A 14873-nucleotide genomic window follows, 5' to 3' on the forward strand; every position below is an offset into this window, starting at 1 on the left:
TGAGCTGCTCCATTATCTTAATGGGTAAATGCACTGCCTGGTATGGAACAGCCAGACAGATCAACTATACTGTCCGAGGTACAACCTTGGCCTCACAACCCCAGGCTAGATAGCATTTAAATGCCACTGCTGATAGATATCCAGCACTCGTGCTGGAAACTACATGTTTGTTGATTCCGGTTGAGGGCAGGATCAGGCTCAATTGTGGTAGCAGGCTATTCATTCATGTAGGGAATCACAGCAGATCCCAATAATATTCTCGCCCATCATTCACATATGGAAACTGCCATCACAGGTCGAGACATTAAGGCAAATTAGCTTCCACATTTGCCGACATAACCGTGACTCCACTTCACTTCATTGGCTGTAAAATGCACTGGGACGTCCTGAGGACATAACGTGCTATGTAATGCAAGTTTTTTTTTCTATTTGTTTAAATCCCTTCATGGCCTTGCCCCTCCCTCTCTCTGTAACCTCATCCAACCCTACAAAATCCTTCCCTCCCTCCTCTTGAACTGTCCATTTCTGACTCTGGCCTCTTGTGCAAGCCCATGCCTTCACCCCACCATTGGCAGCCTTGCCGTCAGCCATCTAGGCACCATGCTCTGGAACACCTCCATCTCCTTCTTCAAGACCCTCCTTAACCTCTGAGAAGTCACCCCTCCATCTCCTTCTTTGGCTCGGTGTCCATTTTTATCTGCTTACACAAGTGCCTTGGGAATATTTTTCTACAATAAAGACACTATATAAATGCAAGTTGTTGCTATTGTTTGATGAAGAAACTGATCAGTAAATGGGCCTACTTTAACTTCAAAGTCAAGACCAGTTACAGCACAGACGACTTGGTATGTTTATGGAAACAGCAAATTTTTGGGAGCAAGCCCATACTGTAACAAGGATAGAGGGTTAGCATAAAAGGATAGAAAGCTGTGTTCGGGTTACTGCACTGTCAGAGAATTCAAAGACACCAGGAGTGGGCAAATAAAATCTCATTACTGGGCAGAGATTTTTTTTTTTTTTTTTTTTAAACTCGTCTATCTTAACTTTAGCTGCAGCTTTGAGTGTAAAAGTATGACAATCATGAACATCAATAATAACTTTTCCTCTCAAAGTAGATTCTTCGCCCAAATTAAACCATTTGCCAATTCACTTCAAATAAATTTTAAAAAGATGGTCTTCACTGGCATTTAAGCAATGATGTCCTACATTCTTGGTTAATCTCTAGAGGGAGACTAGAAGAGTGAAAGAGCTAAGCCCCATCTTCAAAATGGTCAATCATTCTGGGCTTTGAAATTGTACCCAATAAAGCAGATTACTCCCATATCAGATATACACTTTTAGTGACATCCACTCCAGTATTGACCCAGACACTACTGCTTAATAGCTTCTAAAAGGTTCAAAATATGCACTTTCAGCATCTCAATTTCAGTCCTGGGGCAATATTTACCACTGTAGCTGAACACAGCAATGGTGAGCTTGGTACCAATAATATTTGAGCACAGCAATGAAGACCCTCTAATTTTACAAAGCCTAGATGATCGCCATTACTGTCATTTTCAATTCAAATCTATTTCATCATGACCAGAAACACCTGGGAATCTACATTAAAAAAATCAGTTAACATTTGAAAGGACCTTACTTGCAACTTGAACCCATCTTTCACATACTGAATAACCTGCTACTTATGTCCACATTTCCTGTTGTTGGTATAAGACTGATGTATAATGACAGGCTATTAAGTGAGTCACAGTTGCCATCTGCGTTATCAATATCATATCACCTTACAAGAGTGCTGCTTTCACAGGGAGATGCGCCCCTGTCAAATTTTGTTGAACACTCTGGCACCAAGAAATATTCTGCATTTCTTAGCCCAGCTGAGACCCACTGAAATCTGCTCCACAGAGTAGAAGAGTATTAGTGTCAATCAAAAGCATCTTTATATTCGAGCTCCTACAAGAAGTAGTGGTTTTGTATGTCTCTAGGTTCGCAATGTTGTGGAATCACTATCTACATTGCACCAGAATTATTATTTTTTTTTTTTTATTTTTTTTTTATAAAACAGGCAGCATTGAGTCACATTTTACGACCGCATCTTGGACTGCAAGGTCTTCCCCAATGACTGGCAAAGATTTGTACAAGTCAACAATCTGGAAATTGCATCACTGGTCTGTACAGGCAGTTTGAACACTCAGTCCAGGCAGCACTTACATTTGCTACCGGGGGTAGAGTCAGACCTATAGGTTAGCTTCAGTACTGCCCCATTCACTTTACAGTGCAGCTACTGAAATTGGGGCCATCAGTGGCACTGTAAATGGACCACAACAACTTGTATTTATATAGCGCCTTTAACAACTTATATTTATACAGCGCCTTTAACGTAGTAAAACATCCCAAGGTGCTTCACAGGAACGTAATCTGACAAATATTGGCACCGAGCCAAAGACAGAGACAGTAGGGAAGGTGACCAAACGCTCGGTGAAAGAGGTGGGTTTTAAGGAGTGTCTTTAAAAGGAGGAGAGGCAGAGAGGTTTGCTGAATTCCAGAGCTTAGACGGCTGAAGGGATGGCCGTCAATGGTGGGGTGAAGGAAGTGGGGGATGGACAACAGGCCAGAATTGGAGGAACGCAGCGCTCTGAGGATTATAGGGCTGGAGGAGGTTACAGAGATTGGGAGGGGTGAGGCCATGGAGGGATTTGAACACAAGGGTGAGAATGTTAAGAGACTGGGTTTTGAAGTGCGATCAAAATTCAACACTACATCAGAGCTACTGGTCACCCACGAGACAAATTTAATCATATACATGTATAACACAATTCAGCCAGTTTTCTTTGCACAGTCTTCAAGTAGCACAAGAGGTAACTCTGTTCACGGTCTAATAACGGCCTAATGACACCAGAGACAACAGTCTCTCTATTGCAGAAAGTAGCATCATTCTACATAAACAAGAGCTTCAGAGGTTTAGGGATTCAAAAAAAACAATTTAACAAGCCAAGCAATTCTCATGTCAGAAATTAAAATATTGCTACCTCTGCAATACAATTCAATATTTAGATAATTATAAACCCTGCTTGGAAATTAACTATATACTTGGCCAGGCTCAATAGAATTACTTCAATTTTGCTACTCAGCTGTACTGGATACTCAAAATTACAGATCAATGACAACATTGCATCTACTCAACATGCACGCTGCTCACAGGGGCAGTACATTTGTACATGCAATATAGAGAGACTCACTTGAGTTAGCACAGTACCGCTATTCAATTAAAAACTGAAATTGGAAGTATTTAATGAAAGTGCATTCTTATTCAAGTTTGAGACAATTCGGTATAAAGCCAGAATTTGCTCTGGTTTTTGAACTGCATGCACAGAAGTAACTAACAAAACCAAGGCATGTATTTACTCAAGATTCTTATTTAGTATCTCCATAAAGAGCAGCTTACATTATAACTTAGCAATACTAATAAAAGGAAATAAACACGCAATAATATGTTGAAACTCTTCTATAATAACCACTTTTGGGACTTCCTATGGTTGTTAGGCTCTAACAAAGTGACAGCATACTAATTACTAATATGAGGAAGTACATTAGCAGACACTTTCACCACAAAACAAAGATTCCAAATATCTTCAGCAGTTTATAGAAAGCCCAGGTAAGGAACCTGATGTCCAAATTTTGGACCACCAAAGAAAACAATCGTAAAACTATGTACAATTGCAGCATTAGGAAAAGAATAAGTTTTAAATCGATTTTTCTTTAAATGTTGAATATTTGCAACATTGAGAACTAGCTGGGAGAAGCTATTCACACAACGTGATGGAAGTCAACAACAGCATCAATTAACCCAGCAAGACCCTCAGGTTCAATACACATTACATTCCACTCGCTCACAAAGGCGAGGACAGCGTCTTCCTCACCCACACAATTCCTTGATGACATCAGTACTCACTATTAAAGTGTCAAACCAGTAAAATAATTGAAACAGGAGCTCCAACTTCTGCTTCAAGACATTTTGGGTGCATTTACACTGCAACTGTAGAGTTAGTGAAAAGCAGTGTTGCTTCACATTAACACTATAGCCAAAGTGCAATTGCCATCCGAGTCCAGAGTCAGGGCCTGACCCAACACTGAAACCAACAGTGAGACTGATGCAGGTAGCACGTGTTACTTTGGAGTCACCAGGCTTCAACACCCAATAAACACTCCACAATTTTAGCATTGGCGCAACCAAAAGTGCTTCGCACCAACGCTAAACTTATAATAAGTACGCTGTACAAGACCAAACCAAATACCAAGTACAGTGCGGCATGGAACAAGACATGGCATAAAACCCATGACTCAATGTACACAAAGTTCTTCAGCACAGCTGAGCCTCCTTGTGCGAGGGAGACCTGGGAGCAGGTTACTTAATCCTTGCTTCTCAATTGCTGGATGGCTTTTCATTGCCCGCTTCCATCCCGACTTCAGCCCATCTTCTGCTGAAACTCTCATCCATGCCTTTATCAGCTCCAAACTCAGTCAGAAGGTTGTGGGTTCAAGTCCCACTCCAGAGACTTGAGAACATCATCTAGGCTGACACTTCAGTGCAGTACTGAGGGAGTGCTGCACTGTCAGAGGTGTCGTCTTTTGGATGAGATGTTAAACCGAGGCCCTGTTTGCCCCCTCAGACGGATGCAAAAGATCCCATGGCACTATTTGAAGAAGGGCTGGCGAATTCTCCCGGTGTCCTGGCCAATATTTATCCTTCAACCAACACCACGAGAAAAAATTATCTGGTCATTATCTCATTGCTGTTTCTGGGACCACAAAGTGGCTGCCTTGTACACACTGTGGTTTTAATGTCCTTTCTATAATGGAGTGCCTAAAGCTGCACACAGTAGTGTAACTGTGACCTTGCAAATGCTTATTTAAATTTTGTCAACTTAAAAATGTTGGCTGCTGGCTGCCCTTTATTGCTGTAGCCTCACTTGGATTCAATCTCTAAATGGGCCTTATCCCCTTGATTACTAGTCAAGAAAACCTCACCCTGTCATTTAACAATTGCTAAAAGCTTAGTGGCTTTGTTCTTTGGTCTTGTTATCCTTTGCTTTGTCCCCAGCAGGATCACTCTTCCTAAGCTGCTACACGAGTTTGTGTATTCACTGAAAGGCACAACCTTGAAATTAGATCAGACAGTTCTGATGAAAGGTCATCGACCTGAAACGTTAACTTTGTTTCTCTCTCCGGATGCTGCCTGACCTGCCGAGTATTTCCAGCATTTTCTGTTTTTATTTTACCTTAAAATTAGAGCTAGGCCATCCAGGACTGAAATCAGAATGTACTTCCCTCCACCCCCCCACACAAAGGGTAGTGGAAATCTGGAAGTCTCTTTCCCAAAAGGCTGTAAATGCTGGGACAATTGAAATTTTCAAGACTGAAATCGGCAGATTTTTATTCGGCAAAGGTATCATAGAAACATAGAAGATAGGAGCAGGAGTAGGCCATTCGGCCCTTCGAGCCTGCTCCGCCATTTGATGAGATCATGGCTGATCATCCAAATTCAGTACCCTGTCCTTGCCTTCTCCCCCTATCCCTTGATCCCTTTAGCCTTAAGAAATATATCCAACTCTTTCTTGAATATACTTAATGAACTGGCCTCCACCACCCTCTGTGGCAGAGAATTCCACAGGTTCACCACTCTCTGGGTGAAGAAATTCCTCTTCATTTCAGTCCTAAATGGCTTACCCCTTATCCTTAGTCTATGACCCCTGGTTCTGGACTCCCCAGCCATCAGAAACATCCTTCCTGCATCTAGTCTGTCCAGGCCTGACAGAATTTTATAGGTTTCGATGAGATCCCCTCTCAATCTTCTAAACTCCAGTGAGAACAAGCCCAATCGACACAATCTCTCCTCATACGTCATTCCTGCCATCCCAGGTATCAGCCTGGTGAATCTTCGCTGCACTCCTTCCATGGCAAGAACGTCCTTCCTCAGGTAAGGCGACCAAAACTGCACACAATACTCAAGGTGTGGTCTCACCAAGGCCCTGTATAACTGCAGCAAGACATCCTTGTTCTTGTACTCGAACCCTCTTGCTACGAAGGCCAACACACCATTTGCCTTCTTAACCGCCTGCTGCACCTGCATGCTTACCTTCAGCGACTGATGCACAAGAACACCCAGGTCTCTTTGCACTTCCCCTTCTCCCAATCTATTGCCATTCAAATAATAATCTGCCTTCCTGTTTTTGCCACCAAAGTGGATAACCTCACATTTATCCACATTATAGTGCATTTGCCATGTTTCTGCCCAATCACCCAACCTGTCCAAATCGTACTGGAGTTTCACGACATCCTCCTCACAGCATACCCTCCCACCCAGCTTTGTGTTGTCTGCAAATTTGGAGATATTACATCCAATTCCCTCGTCTAGATCATTAATATATATTGTGAACAGCTGGGGTCCTAGGACCAATCCTTGCGGTACCCCACTAGTCACTGCCTGCCACTCGGAAAACGACCCGTTTATTCCAGCTCTCTGCTTTCTGTCCACCAACGGATATGGGTCAAAGGCGGGTAAATGGAGTTGAGGTACAGATCAGCCACGATCTGACTGAATGGTGGAGCAGGTTTGAGGGACACTAAAGTTCAGGATATCACTTGTTCCATGCCTTCCCTTCTGAAACTAGATCACTCTTCAAAGAAGGACCAAATACTAATCGTAAAGACCTGCATTTATATAGCACCTTTCACAACCACAGGATGCCCCAAATCGCTTTACAGCCAATTAAGTACCTTTGAAGTGTAATCACTGTTATAATGTAGGAAACACGGCAACCAAAATTGCACACAAGGTCTCACAACCAGCAATGTGATAATGACATTTGTTTTAGTGATGTTAATTGAGGGATAAATATTGGCCAGGATACCGGGGATAACTTCCCTACTCTTTGAAATAGTGCCACGAGATCTTTTGCGCCCACCTGAAGGGCTTCAGTTTAAGGTCTCATCCAGAAGACACACCTTCATACAGTGCAGCACTCCCTCAGCACTGCACTGGAGTGTCAGCCTAGAATTTGGTGCTCAAGTCTCTGGAATGGGACTTGAACCCACAACCTTCCGAATCGGGGCAAGCTTACTAACAACAAGCTGTTGTCCCTTCAAGCACTCACAAATGCATAAAAATTTCCCCCGACAATTAATGGAACCCCTCCCTCCCCCCCAACCAAAAGTGCTAGCTCAGAATAAAATACCAAATAAATGACACATCATTGGTCTCTCAGCAATCTTAGCATTAAGGCAGTTAAATGAAATCATGAGCACTGAACCAATTATTGCATCTTTACCACTGTCCTGCCAAAGCTAATTCAGCACAGACCAAGGATCAAAGCTGGGACCTTCTTGATGTGTGTGGCTCAACTACTCAATGGATATACACTCAAGACATCTGAGGAACCATACAATGTATATCATACATTGCATTATACACAGCGTTTGGCACTGGTGCAGCATGGACCTTTGCATCCGACTTCAGCCAAATATAGTCTAACACTGCTATCAGCAGTTTGGCAGTTGCAGTGATGGGGCAATCTCATGCTGTCCACCCTACACTGGATGCAACCAACTTTTAAAACGTACAAACTTTGGTTGACTCGGGTAGCCAACTGAACTACCATCAAATTTCCAATGATGGAAAAGAGCTGACATGCATGGAAGTCTTATTTTCCTCACTCAGAAATGCCATTAAGCAGCAGAACTACAGCCAATCATTTGCATTACTTAGAAATACTGCAGATAGTCCACTGCTTGGTACATTATAAATGGGTCAGCACTCAGCAGTTTCTTCTTTTTGGAATCCCTGAACCTCTATCTGTACATACACTAAATGCAGACAGCAGCTTTCTCTTCACTTCCCTCCTGTCCCCTCTCACTTAAAAGAATATTTCCTCATCAACAGATGGTTCACTGGGTAAATGCCTCACACAATAGGACAGTCACACGACATGGAGCGTCATAAGTTCAATCACTGTCTGTGGATAGTCAGCATTTGCAGCTGGGGCAACTGCAAACCTTCGCTCTCTCCCTCCCCCTTCCTCTACCCCCCCTCTCACTTCCCCCTACCCGCCCCTTCTCTTCCCCCCCCCCCCCCACTTTGAACAACCGCTGATCAGATATTGGGGGGGGCTACCACTTATGCAACCAGCAGCTGCAATTACAAGCTTTAGGACAAGAGGAAGCGATTTTTTTTTTTTTTTTTAAATCGCATTCTCTTCCCCAGTAAATTCATTTGCACCACTTGGAGACCAAAGGAACATACCAATCTCCACTCATGCCTTATCATCCTTTGCCCAGCTGTAAATGGGTGTGCAAGTGCACCCCAGAGCAACTCATCACTAAAATTCACCCTTTAAAAAGGGCCAGAAAAACCTCTGATCACTACCCCAGCAAACAACACCATGGCCAGATATTTATCACATGGAGAAAGGTGGTTAAAAACATATAGGGATTACTTGGATTTATAAACCGAGGAATAGCATGTAAAGGCAAAGAGATCAGGCTAGAACTTTATAAATCACTGGTTAGGCCTCAGCTGGAGTATTGTGGGCAATTCTGGGCAACACACTTCAGTAAAGATGTAAAGGCCTTAGAAAAGGTATAGGGGAATTTTTTTACCAGGATGTTACCAGGGATAAGGGACTTCAGTTATGAGGAGAGGTTGGAAAAGTTAGGATTGTTCTCCTTGGAACAGAGAAGGTTAAGAGGTGACCTGATCGAGGTTTTCAAGATGATGAGGTATTGATAGAGGAGAGAGAGAAAAATTATTCCCTCTGGTGAGTGGGTCATTAACCAGAGGTCATAGATTTAAAATCATTGCCAAAGACCTAGAGGGGAGATGAGGAGAAATGTTATCACTCAGAGTTGTTGGGATCTGGAATGCTTTATCTGAAAAGGTGGTGGAACCCGATTCTATAAATCATTTTAAAAGGGTGCGGGACAGCTTCTTTAAGGTGAAGAACCTGCAGGGTTACGGACAAAAAACAGGGATGTGGGACTAAGCAAAACTGCTCTTTCAAAGAGCCGGCACAGGCACGATGGGCCGAATGGCCGCCTTCTGTGCTGCAAGTTTCTATGATTCGATGAACAGGATGACGCCTACACCCTTCCACTTCAAAGCACAGCAATACCATCTCTACACCAATATATTCTGACAAATTAGATATTAAGAAATTGTTCAATTTTGAAACTCATTTCTAGTGATAGATGTTACAGGACAGACTTACAGAAATGCTCATCAGAATGAACAAATCAATCCAAGTCTGATGATACCTTGGTGCCGAAATTATAATGCCGTCCTCCAGCAAGGAATGCTCTACGGTTCCATTTTTCTGGATGTAATAGTTTTCATTAAAGGCACTTGTACACGGGTCATTTGGTCAAAACTGTCAAAGAATACTTTATGCAAATATATGAAGGTTGAACAGGAAATTTCACCCACAACCATTATATATCTGGAATAATCTAATTCAACGAATTGCACGAGGACAGCAAAGATTAAATTCTATTTAACTCTATACAGAACAAACAGGATGAACCAGAAACATCAACTTCTCAACATCTTTTTCATTTACTGTATTAAAATGTCTTTATGGTAGCAGAGCTGTGGAACCCGACTTCTGATAACCCCACTGTAACCAGCTAGCACTTGCTGCCTGGGTTCACAAATGAAGAAATGGCCTTTGTGAAAGGTACCAGACAGCAAATGGCAGCAATGGAATTGTACCCAAGTTAAAAAAAAAATCATTGCTTTTAGGCGAGAAAGTGAGGGGAGGAAATTCTTGGGGAAGAAAAGAGCGGGGAAACACTTGTGTTGATCATCTAGGAATACAGAAAAACGTTTTTTTTTGGGGGGGGGGGGGGGGTTCAAGAAACATAAGATGACAGGCAATCCTGAAATAACCTCAGTGGCAACACTAGTCAGCATTTCTTTAAATATTTATCAAGCAGAGAAAAGGATTCATGTAAATCAGAACAGCCAGTTCTAGCCTTGTTATTCTAATGCACCTCCTCACGATTTCCATCTGCTAATGAGAGCTCAACAGATCATGAAAATGCACCTTCCTCCTAGCAAGGTGACAACCATACTTGTGTTTATTTTTTATTGACTGTTTTGCCTCCGTTGCTTCCCTAAAGGTGCTGACTCAAGCTGTGGCATGGCTCTGTGGGTGCCAGCAATCCACCTGCGCCAGCACAGGCGCGACGGGCTGAAAGAACCTTGCAGCGCAGAAGGAGGTCAGTGATGTAAACGCCATTCTTCAATGGGAGTGGAGCTAGTAAGCATCAGCAGGTTATGCAACATCGGGAGGCAACATAGTAGAGTTTGATTGTGTCCTCAAAAAGATACATATGGGCACATGTTTCAGCAGAGGGCCCTGGCCGATATTCCTTCTCCTGCCCAGCCAAAGAATGTCGAAGCAAATTAGAACACCCTAATCGAGAATGAACAACACAGACTGAAACTGAACATGTGATCTTCCTGATCTGTGCAGCTCAATTCCAAACTGGATAGCACATTCGTCAACTGATCTGTTGAAGGAGACATTTAAGTTTTGGGATTCTCGGACAGATTGATACTACACTCGATAATACCTACGATCCACCCTTCCTCACCAAGTGACATTAAAAGCAACAATACCTTTTCACCGGGACAGCCTGCTCAGTAATTGCTTAGTATAGGCTTGTTATAGATGGCCACATTTAACTTTTTTGTTCACCAATACAATTCCGCTTTCAAAACAATCGGCAAAAATTAAAAAAAATTAAATTAATATTTATTCATATTGCACACAGTTCAAGTGCAATTTTAGCCAGATATTTATCACAGCTGCATGGATTTTTTTCATCTTTTTCAGCTTTATTCTTGTTCAAGTTAATCAGTTCCTTTACTATTTTACAATTCCTTTCATACAACCTTTACAACAACTATCTTCTGTCTCTTGGTTTGCATAGTCCTTTGCAGCATCCCTTCTGTTTGTTTTGTTTGTAGTAAGGTTTACATAAATACTTTCACTTCTTGTTCTCCACTGTTCTTAGTCATCTGACCACAACACTGACACTGCACTGAGCCAAGTTCAACTCAGTGATAAATTGGTTTTATTTATTTTAATAATGTAATCTATTTCTCGCCAATTATATCCCGTTCATGTTAAAATCATGCAAATCGATCACGACTACATTCACGGTATTCGATTATTTTATTTCTAACCCACCCCCATCTGATGAATCCTCAAAACCATTACCAAAAGCAAAATAAGCGCGTTTTTAAATGGCTTTCAATTTTGCTTTTTTAAAATTTTATAACCCTCTCGCGGATTAAACCCCAACCTCGGATCAAGCAATCAACCAACTATTTAATTCCATAAACACATTTTAGGTCTTCTTCTCAAACTCCCTATATTCCACTCCAGATTACCCTTGGCCACGCAACGGCACGGACAATTCCCCCTACATCCAGTCATCTAAAAAGCTTATGGGACAGAAAGATGAGCAAGAGAAAATCGCAAAACATATACACATAAATAAATGCATAAACAGAGCGATTGATCAATGCGATTAAAAACCTGCATTTCAGATAAAATTTATTTTTAGAGTCAAGATATCCACGAGTTACAACTGTGACCCTGGATAGATATAGATAGATAAACATTTTCTTTTTCACACATTGGAGATGCTCTGACCTGTTCGCTCTGCTCCATGTTGCCGAAGCCCCGCAGCCTCTCATTATCTAGACCGTGTGTTATTCCCCATCCTCTAAATCACTTTTACCTTGGGGAGGGGACTCGGTCAGCACGAGTCCGGTCTCAGTCGCTCCAAGGGATTGAAGGGAATAAAGGGGCGGGGGTCTGTCAACCGCATTAAAGCCACTCACTCGGGCTCCTGCTTCCCAGAGTGACTCAGAATAAATGATTACACCTCGCTCGCACGGTGGGAGACGGGCTAAAACGTCCCGACCGCAATTAATCCCTCAGACCAGGATTAGGTAATGTGACATTCGGATTAAAGCTCCACGGCAACGTTTTTATTCATTTTAATAATTGTCTCCCATTTTGCTTGCAGCCGCCAGACTGCGTCAAAGGCCGAGAACAGTTGGTACCTCGGGCCGAGCAGGGAGGGTCTGTCGGCGGATTGTTGCCTCGCATCATCCCTCCCTCCCTCCCCCGGTGGCGGCTCCGCGTTAAACACACACACACAAACACACAGGCAAGAATTTACAGGTCAGCGAGGGCCTCACCTCCTGCTCGCTCTCCCCGGGCTCGGCTGAAACCCCGATCTCAGTTGGCAGCTCCACCAGGTCGGTCACTCTGATCAGCCCGTCGTGCAGGAAAAGCGTCTCCTCTTTCACCGAGAGCCACTGGGCCGAGTCGGCCGCGGCCGCCGCTGCCGCTGCAGCCGCCGCCGCCATGGCTCCCGAGGGCCGGCGCCAACACACGGACAGCGCGCTGCCGCCTCACGCCGCCATTCCAACCCGCCGCTCTCCTTATCCCCCTCCCCCGGCAAAGGGGAAAAAAATAATAATCAGGGAAAATAAACCAGGGAGAGGGCGGGTTGGTGGTGGGGGGGCGGGGGGAGGGAAGCTCAACACCGTCAACCCCTCCGAGAAAAACTGCAGAGAAGGCGGGGGAGGAGAGGGTTGCAGCCGGCCGGCCGTTGGTACGGGGCTGGGTCTTAGTGCCTCACTCACTGACAGTCCGGCCGACGCCGCTTCACACCAGCAGCCATCAGCGCTCACACTGACGCCATATTGGACAGATGAGGGACAATCCCCAAAATGCAACGCATCACGCACGGCGGCGCGTACAGCGGGCAATCCACGGCGGCGGGCCTGCCGGTCCGGTAGGGGGCGCTGGCCGGTGAGGGCTGTTCTACCAAGGTGGGCATCATCATCCATTGAGGGAAGGTGGGCTACACCCAATATACAAGCCATGGGGCAGGGTTATATGGTTGGATGGAAGGAAGGGAGGCAGACAATCCATGGCGGTGGGGCTGCCGGACCAGTAGGGGGCGCTGGCCAGTGATGGTTGTTCCATCAAGGTGGGCATCATCATCCATTGAGGGAAGGTGGGCTACACTCAATGCACAAGCCATGGTGCAGGGTTATATGGCTGGATGGAAGGAAGGGAGGCAATCCATGGTGGGCAGGGCATCACATGGGAAAATCCAACGAGTGTTTTGAGTGTAGACTAAGAGAAAAAATAAATACTTGCATTTATGTAGCGCCTTTCACGGCCACGGATGTCCCAAAGCGCTTTACAGCCAATTAAGTACTTTTTGTAGTGTAGTCACTGTTGTAATGTAGGAAATTAATGGAGAGCAGCCATACCAACGGGGAGAGAAATGACCCCATTGGCTGCATAAGGAGGGCAATTTTTTCAGGTGAGAGATACAACAGATAGAGGAATCCATATGGTAATACACAAAGGGGGTACTCCAGCAGAGCGCTGCACCAAAGGGCTACACCAGGAGGGCGAAGCATCAGGACACATACACCAGGTGGGAAATCAAAGTAGAGGGGTATATAAACCGGAGGAAGGAGGAATCCATGGGGAAGGGGCATAAATTAGGGGGCCAATCCCCAGGAAGTGGGGCAAAGACTAGGAGGCAATTCATAGCAAAAGAGACCTATACACCAGGAGCCATCCATTGGGAAAGTAGGAGCAATCCATGGAGAAGGGACAATTCAAGGGGAGGGGCTATATGCAAGATAACAATCCATGGGAGATACATCTGAGACAATCCATCAGGAGAGAGATATCCACCTGATGCAATAGCAAGACCAAGTGCCACCAGAGAGCAATCCATAAGGAGAACTGATACACCAAGAGATAATCCACAAGAAAGCAATTGACAAGAGAGAGAGGCACATCAGAAGGTAATTCGCAAGGAAGAGGATTCAAGAAAAGGGTGATAGGAATATTCCACCATGGGTAATAAAAGAATATAAACTGCCATGGGCATCATCCGGAATATACATTGCTGGGGTTGGAGACAATAGAAGGAATTTACACCATTACCAAGGCATTCGTAACTTTAAAATTCTCCTGTAAACAGGATCAGGTCCCACAGTAATGTCACATACTTTTCTGACATCACCAAGAGGAATATGCACCACCTAGGGGAGAATCAATAATAGTAATCCCCATAAGCACTGGGGATAACACTAGGAATATACACATCACCAGCAATGCCAGGAATATACAACACTGGAAGCAACAGCAGGAATATATCCCAGTGGAGACAACACAGAAAAATCATGGCCATGGGCAGCAGCATCAATGTACACCAGCAGGGACATAGCAGCACTATACACAATTGGGCCAACAGCAGGAACATAGACTAATGGGGACAATAGCAGGAAATGCTCAAATTGGTGCAATGGCAGGGATATACAGGGATAACAGGAAGAATAAACTATTGGGGAAATAGGAATATAACAGGGATAATATGAGGAATATACATTACTGAAGGGGTAATAGTAGGAATGTATATTATTGGCGATAGTGGGAATACAGCATTGAAGGAAACAGAAGATGTATATACCAATGGGGACAGTAGGAGGAATTGCCAGGCATTGGTAGATATACTTTATGGGGTAATGGGGAATTTACTAAAGCGGCACTTAGAGGTGTATGCCACAGAGGACAATATCCATTGCAATAAGAGGTATGGAAGATATACCAGAGGACCAACGGGCGATACACCAATGGGGAATATAATGCATAAAGACAAAGCAATAAGGAAAATCTTCAGAGGCCAATGGTGAATAAAATATAGGCAAATGCAGTGCACCACAGGGTCAATGGGGGAAAAAATCTACACCACAAGAAGCTATGGGAGTA

General features: G+C 43.9%; 1 protein-coding gene across 5 annotated transcripts in view; it reads right to left on the reverse strand.

Moving 5' to 3' along the window:
- The window catches only part of hectd4 (HECT domain containing E3 ubiquitin protein ligase 4), a 268113-nt gene extending 255325 nt beyond the window's left edge, over nucleotides 1-12788 (reverse strand). For 4 of the 5 annotated variants that reach the window (XM_085961398.1, XM_085961396.1, XM_085961397.1 and 1 more), the window contains exon 1: nucleotides 12269-12788. In XM_085961398.1, the coding sequence (XP_085817524.1) occupies nucleotides 12269-12439 (171 nt within the window). In that variant the 5' untranslated portion in view covers nucleotides 12440-12788. Of the gene's footprint in view, nucleotides 1-11714; nucleotides 12148-12268 lie in introns of those variants that run through there. The other variant, XM_085961399.1, reaches the window with a different exon arrangement.
- Nucleotides 12789-14873: the final 2085 nt, after the last annotated feature.

This window comes from Somniosus microcephalus, chromosome 19, assembly GCF_052327205.1.
Source record: "Somniosus microcephalus isolate GS21.2 chromosome 19, FLI_Smic_1.0, whole genome shotgun sequence".
Lineage (NCBI taxonomy): Eukaryota > Metazoa > Chordata > Chondrichthyes > Squaliformes > Somniosidae > Somniosus > Somniosus microcephalus.